This window comes from Ursus maritimus, unplaced genomic scaffold (genome assembly GCF_017311325.1).
Source record: "Ursus maritimus isolate PB19 unplaced genomic scaffold, ASM1731132v1 scaffold_36, whole genome shotgun sequence".
NCBI classification, from domain to species: domain Eukaryota; kingdom Metazoa; phylum Chordata; class Mammalia; order Carnivora; family Ursidae; genus Ursus; species Ursus maritimus.
In genome coordinates this window covers 13,884,107-13,897,217 of record NW_024426230.1, presented here as the reverse complement: position 1 = coordinate 13,897,217, position 13,111 = coordinate 13,884,107, and the positions used below count along the sequence as shown (strand labels likewise).

The 13,111-nt window shown below is 36.5% G+C and overlaps 1 protein-coding gene across 1 annotated transcript in view; it reads right to left on the bottom strand.

Moving 5' to 3' along the window:
• Positions 1–546: 546 nt before the first annotated feature.
• TTC6 (tetratricopeptide repeat domain 6) overlaps positions 547–13,111 on the bottom strand; it is a 44,402-nt gene continuing 31,837 nt past the window's right edge. The window contains exons 8-11 of the mRNA XM_040620849.1: positions 10,733–10,885; positions 9,708–9,878; positions 1,444–1,669; positions 547–795 (exon numbers count right to left, since the gene is read on the bottom strand). Of these exons, the coding sequence (XP_040476783.1) occupies positions 659–795; positions 1,444–1,669; positions 9,708–9,878; positions 10,733–10,885 (687 nt within the window). The 3' untranslated portion in view covers positions 547–658. The remainder of the gene's footprint in view (positions 796–1,443; positions 1,670–9,707; positions 9,879–10,732; positions 10,886–13,111) is intronic.

Genomic DNA, 13,111 nt, shown 5'->3' with positions numbered 1-13,111 from the left:
ATTATAAGTGTATACAAAGTTTTTATATATGTTTATGAAACTTGCATCAAAGAGGCAAAAAGAACTATATCAAGGAAACGGGAAGGTCAAAATTTTTAAAGGTGCTATGCTGGAAGGGAGGAAACATGTAAAAGAGAAACATGTTTATCTGGTGGAGTAATAGAACTACCAGGAAGAACACGGGCCTGTGTAGACATTGTTTACAGGAAGGGAGAAGAAATGTACTTAATTTCTTTATAGCCATCAGCTCTGTGTTAATTTTTTTTAGACCTGGATACTGTTGAATACATTTTGAGGAGGTATTGATGAAAGGTCAATGACACTTTTTCTATAATCATGAAGATTATATTATTTCAAAAGGAATTATTTGACTTTAAAGAAAATATTTTAAATGTTAACATTCCATAAGAAACATTGCCATTTAAATGCTGCGCCCTAAGAAGAAATTATTTTTAGTTTTTTCAAATATGCAGAAAATGACCTGGAAGTTTTAGAATTAATATATAAGTATATTTTTTAAATGAGTTAAAGGGTTATATAGATAAGAAAACATAATGAATGCAATAATGAAGATAGTGCAACCCTTTAAACAACAAATAAGTTTCGATTTCTGGAAGAAGAGCTGTGTGGACTGCTGCAGAAACCATGGTCCCTGTAATCATACCACCGAGGCAGAGTCTTGAAGGTTGAGCGCTTGAACGTAGTCAGCCACAGCTTCCTCGACGAGACCGATTTTACCGCGGACTTCTGCTCTAAGCTTATAGACTAGAGCGTCATCAGGCTTCAAAGACAGGGCTGTAAAAGAAAAACATTTCATGATATGTTTTATGATAACACTGGAAAACAGTCTCATGCTTTAAAAATGAAAATTTTATAAGCACTGCAGCATTGCTTATTTGAAAGCATTTTCTTCAAATGTAAGAAATTATTTAGTAAAATTAAAAATATTAAGTCTTTCTAAGAAAACTAACTTGAGGAACACAGTACAGTGTCTTTCCTTGAAAGGCTGGCATTGTTTTTGTCTGGATTCCCTAGTGATTTTCTGTATCTCAGCTTATCCACGCTTTAAGTTATTCCATAAAGGAATCTATACTGATGGCATTAAAGATATGATATATAAAAAACATTAATTCAGGGGCGCCTGGGTGGCTCAGTCCTTAAGCGTCTGCCTTCGGCTCAGGGAGACAGGGGCTCTGGGATCGAGCCCCGCATCGGGCTCCCTGCTCTGCTGGGAGCCTGCTTCTTCCTCTCCCTCTTCCCCTGCTTGTGTTCTCTCTCTCGCCGGCTGCCTCTCTCTGTGTCAAATAAATAAATAAAATCTTTAAAAAAAAATTAATTCTTAGGTAAGCTTACCTAGACAGATAGACCTGATGATTTCCTTCTTTTTATTGTCTAAAAACAAACATACTGTGATTTTACCCCAAAATTATAAAACAAAAATACCTTTACTTAGGTCTTCCTCAGCTAATCCATATTGCTTTAAACAACAGTGGAAGTGAGCTCTGTTAAAATATACTGCAGCCCAGAAGGGACAGCTTTCAACCACATGTGCAAAATCTTCTTTTGCTTCTTTGTATTTCTTTAATATTGTATTTGCAATAGCTCGATTCATGGTAGCACATTCATTTTCTGGATCAAACTTTAAAGCCTTCGAGAAGTAGTCACTGGCCTGGAAAGGGTGAAGACGATGATAATTTGAATATATTTTAATTGGCAGCTGTATAGCAATCTGAAGCACTTTTGCTCTTAATTTAAAATAAGGACATGGGCAAGCCAAGGGGGCAGTGGCAGCACGGCATCCCAGGTAGAGTTGAAAAAGAAGTGCATTGTCTGTGGACAGTGTAAAAGACAATAATAAAACCAGCCAAAAGTCAGTTTGCTTTTTGTTATCACCATGTGTTGGCAAATCTCAAGGATGTCAGTGATACAATACTACTCCTTCCTGAGGTGAAAGGCTCCACTACTTACCCCTTAAATCCCCCATCCTTATACAGCACCAGAAAAAAGGTAAAATATAAATTAGAAAAGAAGGTCACAACAAGATAAAATACGTTAGAAAATTAACATTCTTCACATAAAAGCGGAGTCTCTAAGAGCTAAAAAGTTAAATGAATTTTCCAAATAAGATTCTAAACCATACCAAAAAGGGATAAAAACTTAGTGATACTATGAAAGTTATGAAGAAGGAAGAGAGAGGGGAAAAATCAACTTGTCAAGAAGAAGAAAGACTCCAGATTACTCTCTACTAATCATCGAGCTGAAAAGAACCCTTCGAAGTGTGGTCTGTAGACTGGTTTGGGGGTCTTAGCCCGAGAAATCATTAACTACAGCTCTATAAAGAGATTAAAGTACAGAAACTTAGAGTAAATCATTAGTAACTTGTAGAGCACTTGGACGTGGCTACGACATTCCAGCACAAGAGCATATTTCTAGTAACTTGTTTATATTGTTTTAGCAACATATTGATGAATAATAAGTTAGAAAGTTTTTTAAATGGTCTTTCACCACAAAGAGCTTCAGATGCTGATTAGATATCCTACTACTCAAGATAGGAATCCCTTCTCTAATTCCGTGATGACTAAAAATTTGGCTCCTACTTTAAAACTTACTTCACTTAAAGGAAAAGTCATTTTTAACAGTACTGGTTGTTTTCCAATTTTTTACCACTCAGTTTTTCCCAACATACTACAATCTTGCTTCTATCCATCTCCCCTTATTTTGTGAGTTCTGCTCTTGCTAAGGCTTCTTATGTCCTCAAGCACAACGGACATTTTCTAGTTCTTTTGCCACAGGACATTTCTGGGGCATGGACACTCTTGATCTCTCCTTCCTTTATAAATTCTCTGTCCTCAGGAAAGAGAGTCTCTCTGGTTTTTCTCTTACCTCTCTGGTCATTTTCTCTGTCTCTGTCACTGAACTGTTTTTCTCTATGTTTCCCAGGGATTTGACTTCAATTCACTTCCATCATGAGTGAAATGGAACACTGGTAGCCCAGTGGCCAAGAGCCCAACCCATGGAGCCAGATTTCTCGGTTCAAATCCTGGCTCTTCCACCTGTTATCTCCATGTCTTTGGGTGAGTAACTTAAGTTCTTTTTGTCCCCAGTTTTCCTCTCTGTAAAATGGAAGTAACAAATAGAACTCTTCTTCCAGTGTTGCTTTTAGGATTAAGTGAGGTTAATAGGTAAAGTATGTACAAAATATCCATATATATTCAAAATATCGATTTATTTCAACTCAATTATTATTGATGTATCATTTCTTCCCGGTGTCTACAAATGGAGAGACAACATAGCCCTAAGGCAATTCTCCGTGAATTTTGCTGCCTTTGACTTTCAAGAGGCAATTAATCAAGATTGTGTAACCCGTCTCATTTTTGGATGGAACTATTCTATGTGGCAGCTAAGTGTGGTAGAAGGATCTGTTAAGATGGTGGCAGAACTGACATCCTTCTGTGAAGAGCTTAAAGAGAATTCACTCCCGAACAGAAGGCTGGACTCACAATCATCAGAAATGAGGCAAGGAAATGACTCCAAGCAGGGCCAAGACTTTCTTCAAAAAGTAATTTAGGCTTCATTTTAATTAACCAGTAAATGATCAATAAAGGCCACACTATTCTACATCACAAAAACATGACTTCAATCAGGTAGGAGCAAATGCCTATCTCAGCTAAGATAAAAGAATTCAGTAACACAAAATAATGTGTCTAACTGTGAGCAATGTAACTTTCTATTATAGCTTCCAAAATACATTGCTTAGAAAATAAAAGCCTATACGTTTAAAGAAGTAACTTGAAGTATAGGAGTAATGGCTCTGAAACAATTAAGGCCCAAGACTCCTACTAAAATGATGGCCTTCGTTTTTTAACAATTGGTCTAATGTCCTAATATCTGTAATTAATTAAAAAGCAGATCCAGTTATTTTTTTAAAGTCACCCCTAGTTCATGATGCATGCACACAGCTCATCCAAAAGTGATTTACAATTATTAAGTCACTAACTAATGATAAAAGAAGCCAGAACATATATAAATTTGAACCCTCTAGAAATTATTTGATCTATTGAGGGACCCTTCTTCCTGCCCCTAAATCTTCCTTCCAGAACAGTGAGAAACAAAGGTTGAGGAGGTAGGGGAGCAGGGGACAAAAGCCATTTTCTCCACAAAGAGGCCTCGAGCATACAAAAATATAGCATAGCTGCATAACTCCTTGCAAAGTCTTCTTAACTCTGGAGGGGGTGTGCACTGGGAAGCCCAAGCAACCAGTATATATCAAGACAGAGGACAGAACACATTTTATTTTATTTATTTTTTTTTTAAAGATTTTATTTATTTATTCGACAGAGAGAGAGACAGCCAGCGAGAGAGGGAACACAAGCAGGGGGAGTGGGAGATGAAGAAGCAGGCTCATAGCAGAGGAGCCTGATGTGGGGCTCGATCCCAGAACGCCAGGATCACGCCCTGAGCCGAAGGCAGATGCTTAACCGCTGTGCCACCCAGGCGCCCCGACAGAACACATTTTAGATGAAATATTTGCCCAATTAATATGTTCCCAAATTCCAGGGAAATAGAACCACACTAAAAAAAGAAAAAAAGAAAAAGAAAAAAAAAGAAAATCAAAGTTCAAATACACTTTAAATCTAACCAGTTTTATACATGATACCCATGGAGTTATTAAAGACAAGTTTAAAAGGTGAGAGTCTCCCTCTCGTGTGGATCTTAAACATTTATGGGAACAGAAAATTGACCTGGGCATTTTATTTGTCTTTATCTCATTAACTAACTCCACAACACGGGGAAACATTGCTAGGACCCAACCAGAGGTGGTCTAAGATTCATGAAGTTTAAGGCCATTGACCCTGGCCTGTCCACCTGGGAAAACATTAGCCTGCCAACTGTCCACTGAGGTCTGACCTGCAACAATCCCATTCATGCCTTACAGAATTGTTCTAGATTATTCTCTGTCCCAGCATTTAGCTCCCCTGCTGAGGTCAACTAAACTCATCACAGCGCTGGCTGCCTGGAGGCATGATCTAAGCTGGGAAAGAATAAGAGCTAACTCAAGACAATGACAGTAGGACAGAATGGAGGGCACACATCTGAGAAAAAAATTAAGAAGCAAAACTGACAGGATTAGATGACTAATGGATGAAAGAAGTGAGGAAGAGAAAGATATGTTGCCGCTGATGTCATAACCATGAGCCTAAAATGAGAGCTTAATGTTGTCTGGTAATCCTACTACACTTCCCTAGTATGCTCACCCTGCTACTCTCTCTAACAGTTATTTCACATTTTCTCTTTTCTTCTCAGGGCTCCTAGCCACCCTGTCCCCCTTTTCAAGAGTCCACCCCACTCTCAACTGATAACTGATACTCGTATTCCATAGAGAAAATATAATCAGTAAGTAGAAATGCCTACTTCTCAAAATCTGCCTGTCTGCATGCAACTGTGCCCCCGCTCTCTGCCTTCCCTCATGACATAATCGATAGTGTGTTCTGCTCCCTTCAAAGGCCAACCCAGAAACTTCCAAACTTACCCCCAGTTCTCAAAGATTTTGATCCTACTTATCCCTGCCACTTTCTCCTGCCCCAAATTTTGTCTTTTCTACTACATTTTTTATTAACGTAGGAGCATGAATCACTATCCTTCATATTTACAAAATAAAAAGAACTCCTTACCCCACTCCACCTCATTTCTCTACTTCTCATTTCACTACTTCTCTTCACAGAACTTCCTGAACCAGTTAACTGCTCTAATTCTTCACCTCACACTTCCTCCACAACCCTTACCTATTTAAGTTTCTGTCTCACCGCTGCCACAGCACTGTTCTTGCCAAAATCATCAGTGACTTCCTCCAACCTCCTCTTCCTTGACCTCTCCCAGCAGCATTTGACACAAGACACTTTTCCCTTCTTAAAGCACATTATTCGCAAGGTATTATCATACTCTCCTGCTTTTCTTCCCATCATCCTGGCTAGATGCTCTCTTCTCAGTCTACTCTCTGGCATCTCCTCTCTGCTTCAGTCTTAAACATTGGTGTTACCCCAGACCTTGCTCCTTAAACCCCTTCTCTCCACCTATACCACCTATCCAGGCAATCTCGATCTCATGTAGTCCCACACATATGCTCAGACTGATAGAATAATGCTTACGTGAGACTGTCTTCGATGTTCATCACTACTAATGTTTTCTTGTTTATTTTCATTTCTACCACCAATAAAAGTAGATTCCATCAGAAAAAAACCCTTCTTATCTTGTTTAGCTTTGCATTCCTCGGGGTATTATTAATGCCTCATACATGGCAGGTATCATAGATATACGGAGATGGAAGGAATGAAGAGCTAAGTGGTATAAGGAAATATTTGCTCAACTTTTCCAGAAAAATAAAGACAAGAACCATAGCCTCTTGGTACATAAAGATGACCCAGTGATCATTTTATTAAGGGATACGGTGGCAGTATTAGGTGGCCAAGAGAACACAGAGGTTACAGGTCTCAGAAAATGCAAGCAATAAAAACAACTTCTTAAAATGAGTACGTCGTCTTAGAAGGCAAGGGTTGTGAAAAGTTCTGAGAAACACAAAGCTTGTGGTAGGTAGAAGCCTTCCCAGACCAGCCGGGCTAGAGAGGACATCTTGTAAAGTCCTTTGTCATAGCATCAAAAGGAGCACAACTTGGCAAGTTACTGTGGCTTATCACCCTGCTTCCCATAAGAATCTCTGCTACTAGTCAAGGAAAAAATCTATCTCATCCAAACGTGAGTAACACAAAAGTAATTTGCCTGCCCTCGTTGTAAAAACAAGGATGAAAAAAAATAGCTTAATTTTTGGAAAGATAATAAAAACTCACCAGATAAAAAGGTATTGCTACAACGCAGATAAAAATTATAACATGACATTTCAAAATGAACTAGAAAAAAATTGCTAAGGGAGCAATTGAATTTAAGAAAAAATAAATCAGAAATGAAGGATCTCAGAAATGAGGTGGCCACGAAGGTATGACATGGGAATGAGATGAAACTAAAAAAAAAAAAAAAAAAAAAAAAAAAAAATTTTTTTTTAAAGAAACCTGATCTATAAGGTCCACAGGGGATAACAGAGATTTCAGAGAACAAGGAAAGATTTAGGAGACAGATGTGAAAAAGGCAAAGAAAATGAAACAAAAGCGAAGAAATAAAAAACATGAGAAAAAATAATTGGTATATAGAAGTCAAGGGGCATCTTATATATAATAGTTGGCATTCATTCCCAATGAAGAGAATAATGAAACAAAAAACTTTTTACACTGAATTCAACAAAACTTTTCTGAAATCTACATACTGAAAATGCACACTGTGTATTTTAAAACTGACTCCAAATGGTCAACTCTGAGACGTACCTTGGCAAAACTTTTTACTTAAAAATCTTTGGTGATCTTGACCAAAAGAAGTCACCGATAAAAGAATGAAAATCAGGTTTGCATCAAAAAGATCATTTTTGACACCAACATACAACACCAGAAAATAGTGAAACAACGCGTAAGACACTCAAGGAAAGAAAAAGTGAGTCAGAATTTTAAACCCAGACAAGCTGCCTTAAGTTGTAAACGCTTCAGGCAAACAGCTATGAACATTAAAAAAATTCAAGGAATATTGTTCTCATGAGCCCTTTCTCAGGACTCTGCTAGAAGACCAATTGCAGGCAACTAAGAAATGAGTGGTCGGGAGGGAAACTTTGGCAAAAAGCCTGGTGATGAGAACTAAATATACTTAACTGGAAAACTAAGACTAAAACGTGAAATAAGGGTAACAAAACAGTATGCAAATATTAAGCCCTTTGGCAGTGGAGGAATAATGCAACTCACAGCAAAATGGGAGACTAGAGACAGAGTGGAAGGCTAGCACCAGCTGACACTGTAAGCGTACATACATTTAAGAATAAAAACATAGATATTTTCTTAAAAAGAGAACACTATTAACTAAAATCAACAAATGGATAAGAGGGAGGAGTAAGGGAAGAAGAGATTAAATGGTAATTTTATTGTTGTTCGTAATAGAGAAACTAAAGAAATAAGAAACGAAGAGTATAAAGGTATTTTTATAAAGGTAATCACTAAAGCAAAACTGTAAACCTTCCTAAATATCAGAAAACCTTTGAAAATAATTTAATAAAGTGGACCACAGAATAAAATATATCAAATACATCTATGCAGGAAATATGACATTAAATAACAGAACTAAGATCAGCCATACCAAAATTTGTTGTTATTATTATTATTATTATTAAAAGCTAAGTATTTTCAAGTTGCCATCTAAAGCAAAATCTAACGCTATGCTGTATAAAAGAAACACGAACCTGAAATAAAGGATTCTGAACACTGAAAATAAAGGGAAGGACAAAGGAATACCAGGCAAAAGCAAACCAAATGAAATCAGAGGTTACAGCCTTCATATCAGATAAAAGTGAATTTATTCCAAAGAGCATTTTAAAGAAACAAAGGGCATTTGAAATGCATTCACGATGCATATGTAATGTGTATGAATATCTGTACATAAAATAATAATGTGGCAGCAATTTTCATGAAGCAGAAATTACAAGAGATGTAAAGAAAACTACAGAGGGCACACCGATTTTAAGACACTTAGACCTTTCTCACTCCAAAATAAACCAAATGAAAAACAAGTGTGGATATGGTCTAAATTAAAAAATATAACTTATAAGGTAGATCTTATATGGATATTTTTAACTCTATTATCCTTATAGTAGAAACTCTTTTTCAAAAAGGCCCCTGGAGTATCTTTTTTTTTTACGTTGGCATGTATAAGACCATACTAAAACTCGATAAACTCCAAAATTAGAAAATATAAAGCCCTTCCACCTGGATATTTTAAGTGTCCTATTAATTTATTCTTCAGTCAAGGGGGAAATAACATTTCAGGTGTAACATTTTAGGAAAACGTAAAACATTTAGGAAAAAGTAAAGAACATTTACAGACTGAAATACATAGGGTACCGCTAGAAGCAGTACTTAGGGAAACGGCCTAACCTTGACAACTCATCAGTGTTAAGTTAAAGGGTGTCAATAAAGGAAGTAAACTTCTGACTCAAGCATAGACAACAAGATAAGTTGAAGGTAAAGAACAAAAGAGTGAATATAAATAAAAAGTTAAGGTTGAGTTTGAATTGTGTAAGTGCGTTACAGTTCAAATAAAATAAATTCAAAATATAAAAAATATCATCTAATAACCCAACACTTTCATTTCAGACGTCCTGAAGAGATTAAGATGTTATAAAACCAGAACTGATATCCTTATCTCCTCATTCCCAGTCAAATGCTCATGTGACTGAAATTTAGGAAAGGTAGCAAGATGAGTTAGATAATCACATCAATGAAAAAGAGTCTTGAAGCAAGTCTGTGATTTGTCTGAGTGGGGGCAGAGAGAGGATTCTAGGCCAGAAGCTGGCAATAATGGACAGCAAGGCAATGGCCCACACTTGGGGAAAGTCCAGAACACTGTTTACTGGACGAGCGTTGAATGGTTGATGATAATGAGGAGAATAAATCCATAGAGATGTGGACTTGTAATAAATAATTACAAACATTCTTATGAAAGAGAACTTTCGTAAAAAGAGCTAATGAATGATTAGCCTGCGATGTAAGGATTGCGTTTTGAAATTATATATAACAAAGAAAGCATTTAGTGTCAGAAAGAAAATGTTCAGGAAAATGCATTACCTGGGAAAACTGCCTGTGGTGAAAATAGATATTTCCTGCATTAAAGTAAGCCAGTGAATACGTGGGGTTTAGAGAAATTGCTGCTTGATAGTCTTTCATTGCATTCTGTTGTTGACCCATAAACTCATGAATCACACCACGATTTGTTAAGAATTCTGCTGTAGTATTGATCTGCAATATAATAGTATGAGTACTTAGCATCTGGGAACAGTATTTGTCTCCAATTTCATGTCTGTAAAAATGAATGTTATGAAATCTACTTATGGGAAACGAGTAATTTTATAGTGCAGGTGAAACCCCATTAGAGCAAATATTTTGAGAAAGGACTCAGTATGAAGTTGATTCGGTGTCAACCCTTGGTTGATTTGGTTGCAATAAAACAAATAATCTTAGTGCTTTACTCAGTTCCTTTCCAAAGGACAGACCCGGTGAGCAGGAAGCTTATCTGTTTGACTCCGTTACACCGGAAAATAAATTAAATAGTTAACTTGCTTATTTGTACTAGGTAGTAGCAATTATCTTTCAATGCTTTCCTTTTTTCGCATCTCAAAGATTACAAAATCTGCCTGTTTCTACAGAAACAGAATCCAAAAACTAGAAGAAAAGAAGATTTTCTGTCACTGTATACAAAACCCGAGGTTTTTATTTGCAATTTCACTACAGAAGAATCTGGGGATTTGTATTGTTCTTTCTTTAGTTCCTTTGAACTCATAACATTATTTTATGTTTTACATTCATTTTTTTATGACAAAATAATATTGATGTCCCATGAAACTATAAATTGCATTTACTGAGAGAAATCAACATTTATCGTAAGTTTGTATTTTGGATTTTAAATGTACTTAGGTTATAAAATTGGCGAGCCATAGAAACTCTTTACTCTAGGAAGCTCCTGGGAGAAAAAAAAAATACAAATATTATTTTCCCTACAAATTACTTTAAACAGTTACAGACAAGTTACATGACCCTATTCATTAATGGTGTTAACTGATGCTAATGATAATATCATCGAAGTGGATTTTTACCTTTATGGCAGCATTAATGTCTTGAATTGCAGCAAAATTATCACCCATCTGAAGACAGACCACAGCTCTTCCTTCATAGGCTAAGTAGCATTTTGGATCCACTTCTATGGCAATGGTAAAGTGATTCCACGCTTTCTGGAATTTTCCTTGGGCCTAAAAAAAAATTTTGTTTACATGAAGTAGGAAATTGTCCAAAACATGACAAATGTTTATGGTTCTAACTTAATCAGATAAAGCCTTCAGTAAGGGTAAATTTATATTGTGCTAAATCTAACCTATTTTAAACAAGGAAGTAGATTGTACTCTAAGTGCATTCAATTGACTAAATTACCTCTGAGTATTTATGCTAACATCTTAATTAATTAAAATAAATCCAATTGTCAGTCATCTCTTATGCCAACCTTGGGCAACATAAAATCATGGTCACCAATGCTTCCGACAAGCATCACCACAAAGTTTACACTGAACTCCACACCCACAGGCAGAGATTGTCTTTATTGCCTGGCGCTGAATCTCCAGTTATACATAATACACATATAACGAACACAATAAAATAAATGTGTTGAATAAATAAGAGAACAAACTAATGGTGTGAAACCTATTTCGATAAATTGCACCAGTATCTGGAATTTTAGGGTCACTATACATATTCCATGGAAAATGCATTCAAATCTACCAAGTTTCTGTTTATAAAACTGTTTATAAAACTTAGCACCAACTGGAAAACAAGAAAAAAGTTAGGCGAGGGGCGCTATTAATTGAAAGGTATCTGCGTATTTCCTAGAGAAGACCAATTAGCAACTAAATACCTCATCAGTGTAAGGTAGTGAGTTGAGTAATCCACTGAGTCCAGAGTCTGTCCTTTATTTGCATAGGCTAAAAATCCAACTTACCAGAATCTCAGAAGCTGAGAAGCTGACTCACATTAACCAAATTGAGCCCAGTGACTCTTGCGTTAAACTAATAAGATAGCTACACACTGTTCTTTAACTGGCAATTCTTCTCCATCTGGGCAAATTCTGTGAAAATCAACACTGTCCTAACAAATTCATTGGAGAAACTAGGAATATAAGAATATTAAGCTGCAAACAGCCTCACAATGCGATATCTGTCATCTGTTCCTGAAATCTGATTCGGCTAACCGCGATATTGCAGTGCAAGGCACTTAGTAGGGAAATCTGGACGTATTTGTTGAACAAATGGTTACTCTTTCCCCTGGGCAGAATTTGGATGAACCTCTCTAACTCTCTATTCTCAGTCCTTTCTTTCCTGACTCAATCCTTCTTCCTACTGATGTGTTTCTCAATCTTCTTTCAGGTTGATACACACCAAGTGAGATCTAAACAAAAATCTGATGCCATCGGTTTGGTTAATTATATTAACATTTGTAACTGGCCTGCAAGGCCTTCATCTCCAGTCATTTTCCAGTTCTCTAGCCTGTCCTACAACACTCACTTCTTGTCATAACACTCCATCCACTTGGGCCCTCTGTCCCTTTCACAAGACTTTCTAATGGGTTGTTCCCTGTGTCCTAGCCCAACTCTTAACTCTGACTGATTACTAGTCTTTCACACTCAATTTAAATGTTAATTTCTCAAAAAGTCCTTTCTTACGCCTTGAACAAATCTAGGTTTCCTTGTTATAAGTTGTCCTAAAATACATCCTTTTCCTTTGTTTCACGAGTATAATTAAATAACTACTCATATGATTGTTTGATACTCATCTCTCTACTAGGTAGTAAACTCGATAAGAAGAACCAAGTATATTTGGTTCACTGCTGTATCCCTAGGCCTAGAGCTGTTCTTGTCCTATATTAGGGGCTCAGTAAAATGCCTATTGAATGCAATGAATGATGATGTTAACACATTTCACTGGATTGCAGTCAGCTCTTGCCACTTTGGGAGTCATCTGGTCTCTGCAAGTTAACTTTGTAAATTTCTACTGTGATCCAATGATGGCTAATTTTATGTTTAAGTCTCAGAGGGCAATCTTATATCCCTTATTAATGGGTTCTTGGGCATACCTCACTATAACCACCAACCCTAACAATCACCTCCAATATTATTAATATTATTAGATCAGCCATACTCATTTTCAAACCTTAAAAAATCAACTTTAATTGCAGATTAACAAGAATTTCTGCAGATTATGATAATTTGAACACATTTTTTGCCCATTGTCTAAAATTTTGAATATTAAAAAAAAAGAATTTAAAATCACTCAGTTCCTCTTCATGGAAAATATAGCACACTTAGCACTTTATTCCAAGAATGTCACTACATATTTTATTAGGCAAATAGGTTGGTGAGTGCATGCGTCAGGTCAGAGTGTTCCAGAAATCACTCAGAGACCTGCTTGGTAACAGACAGATTAACACTC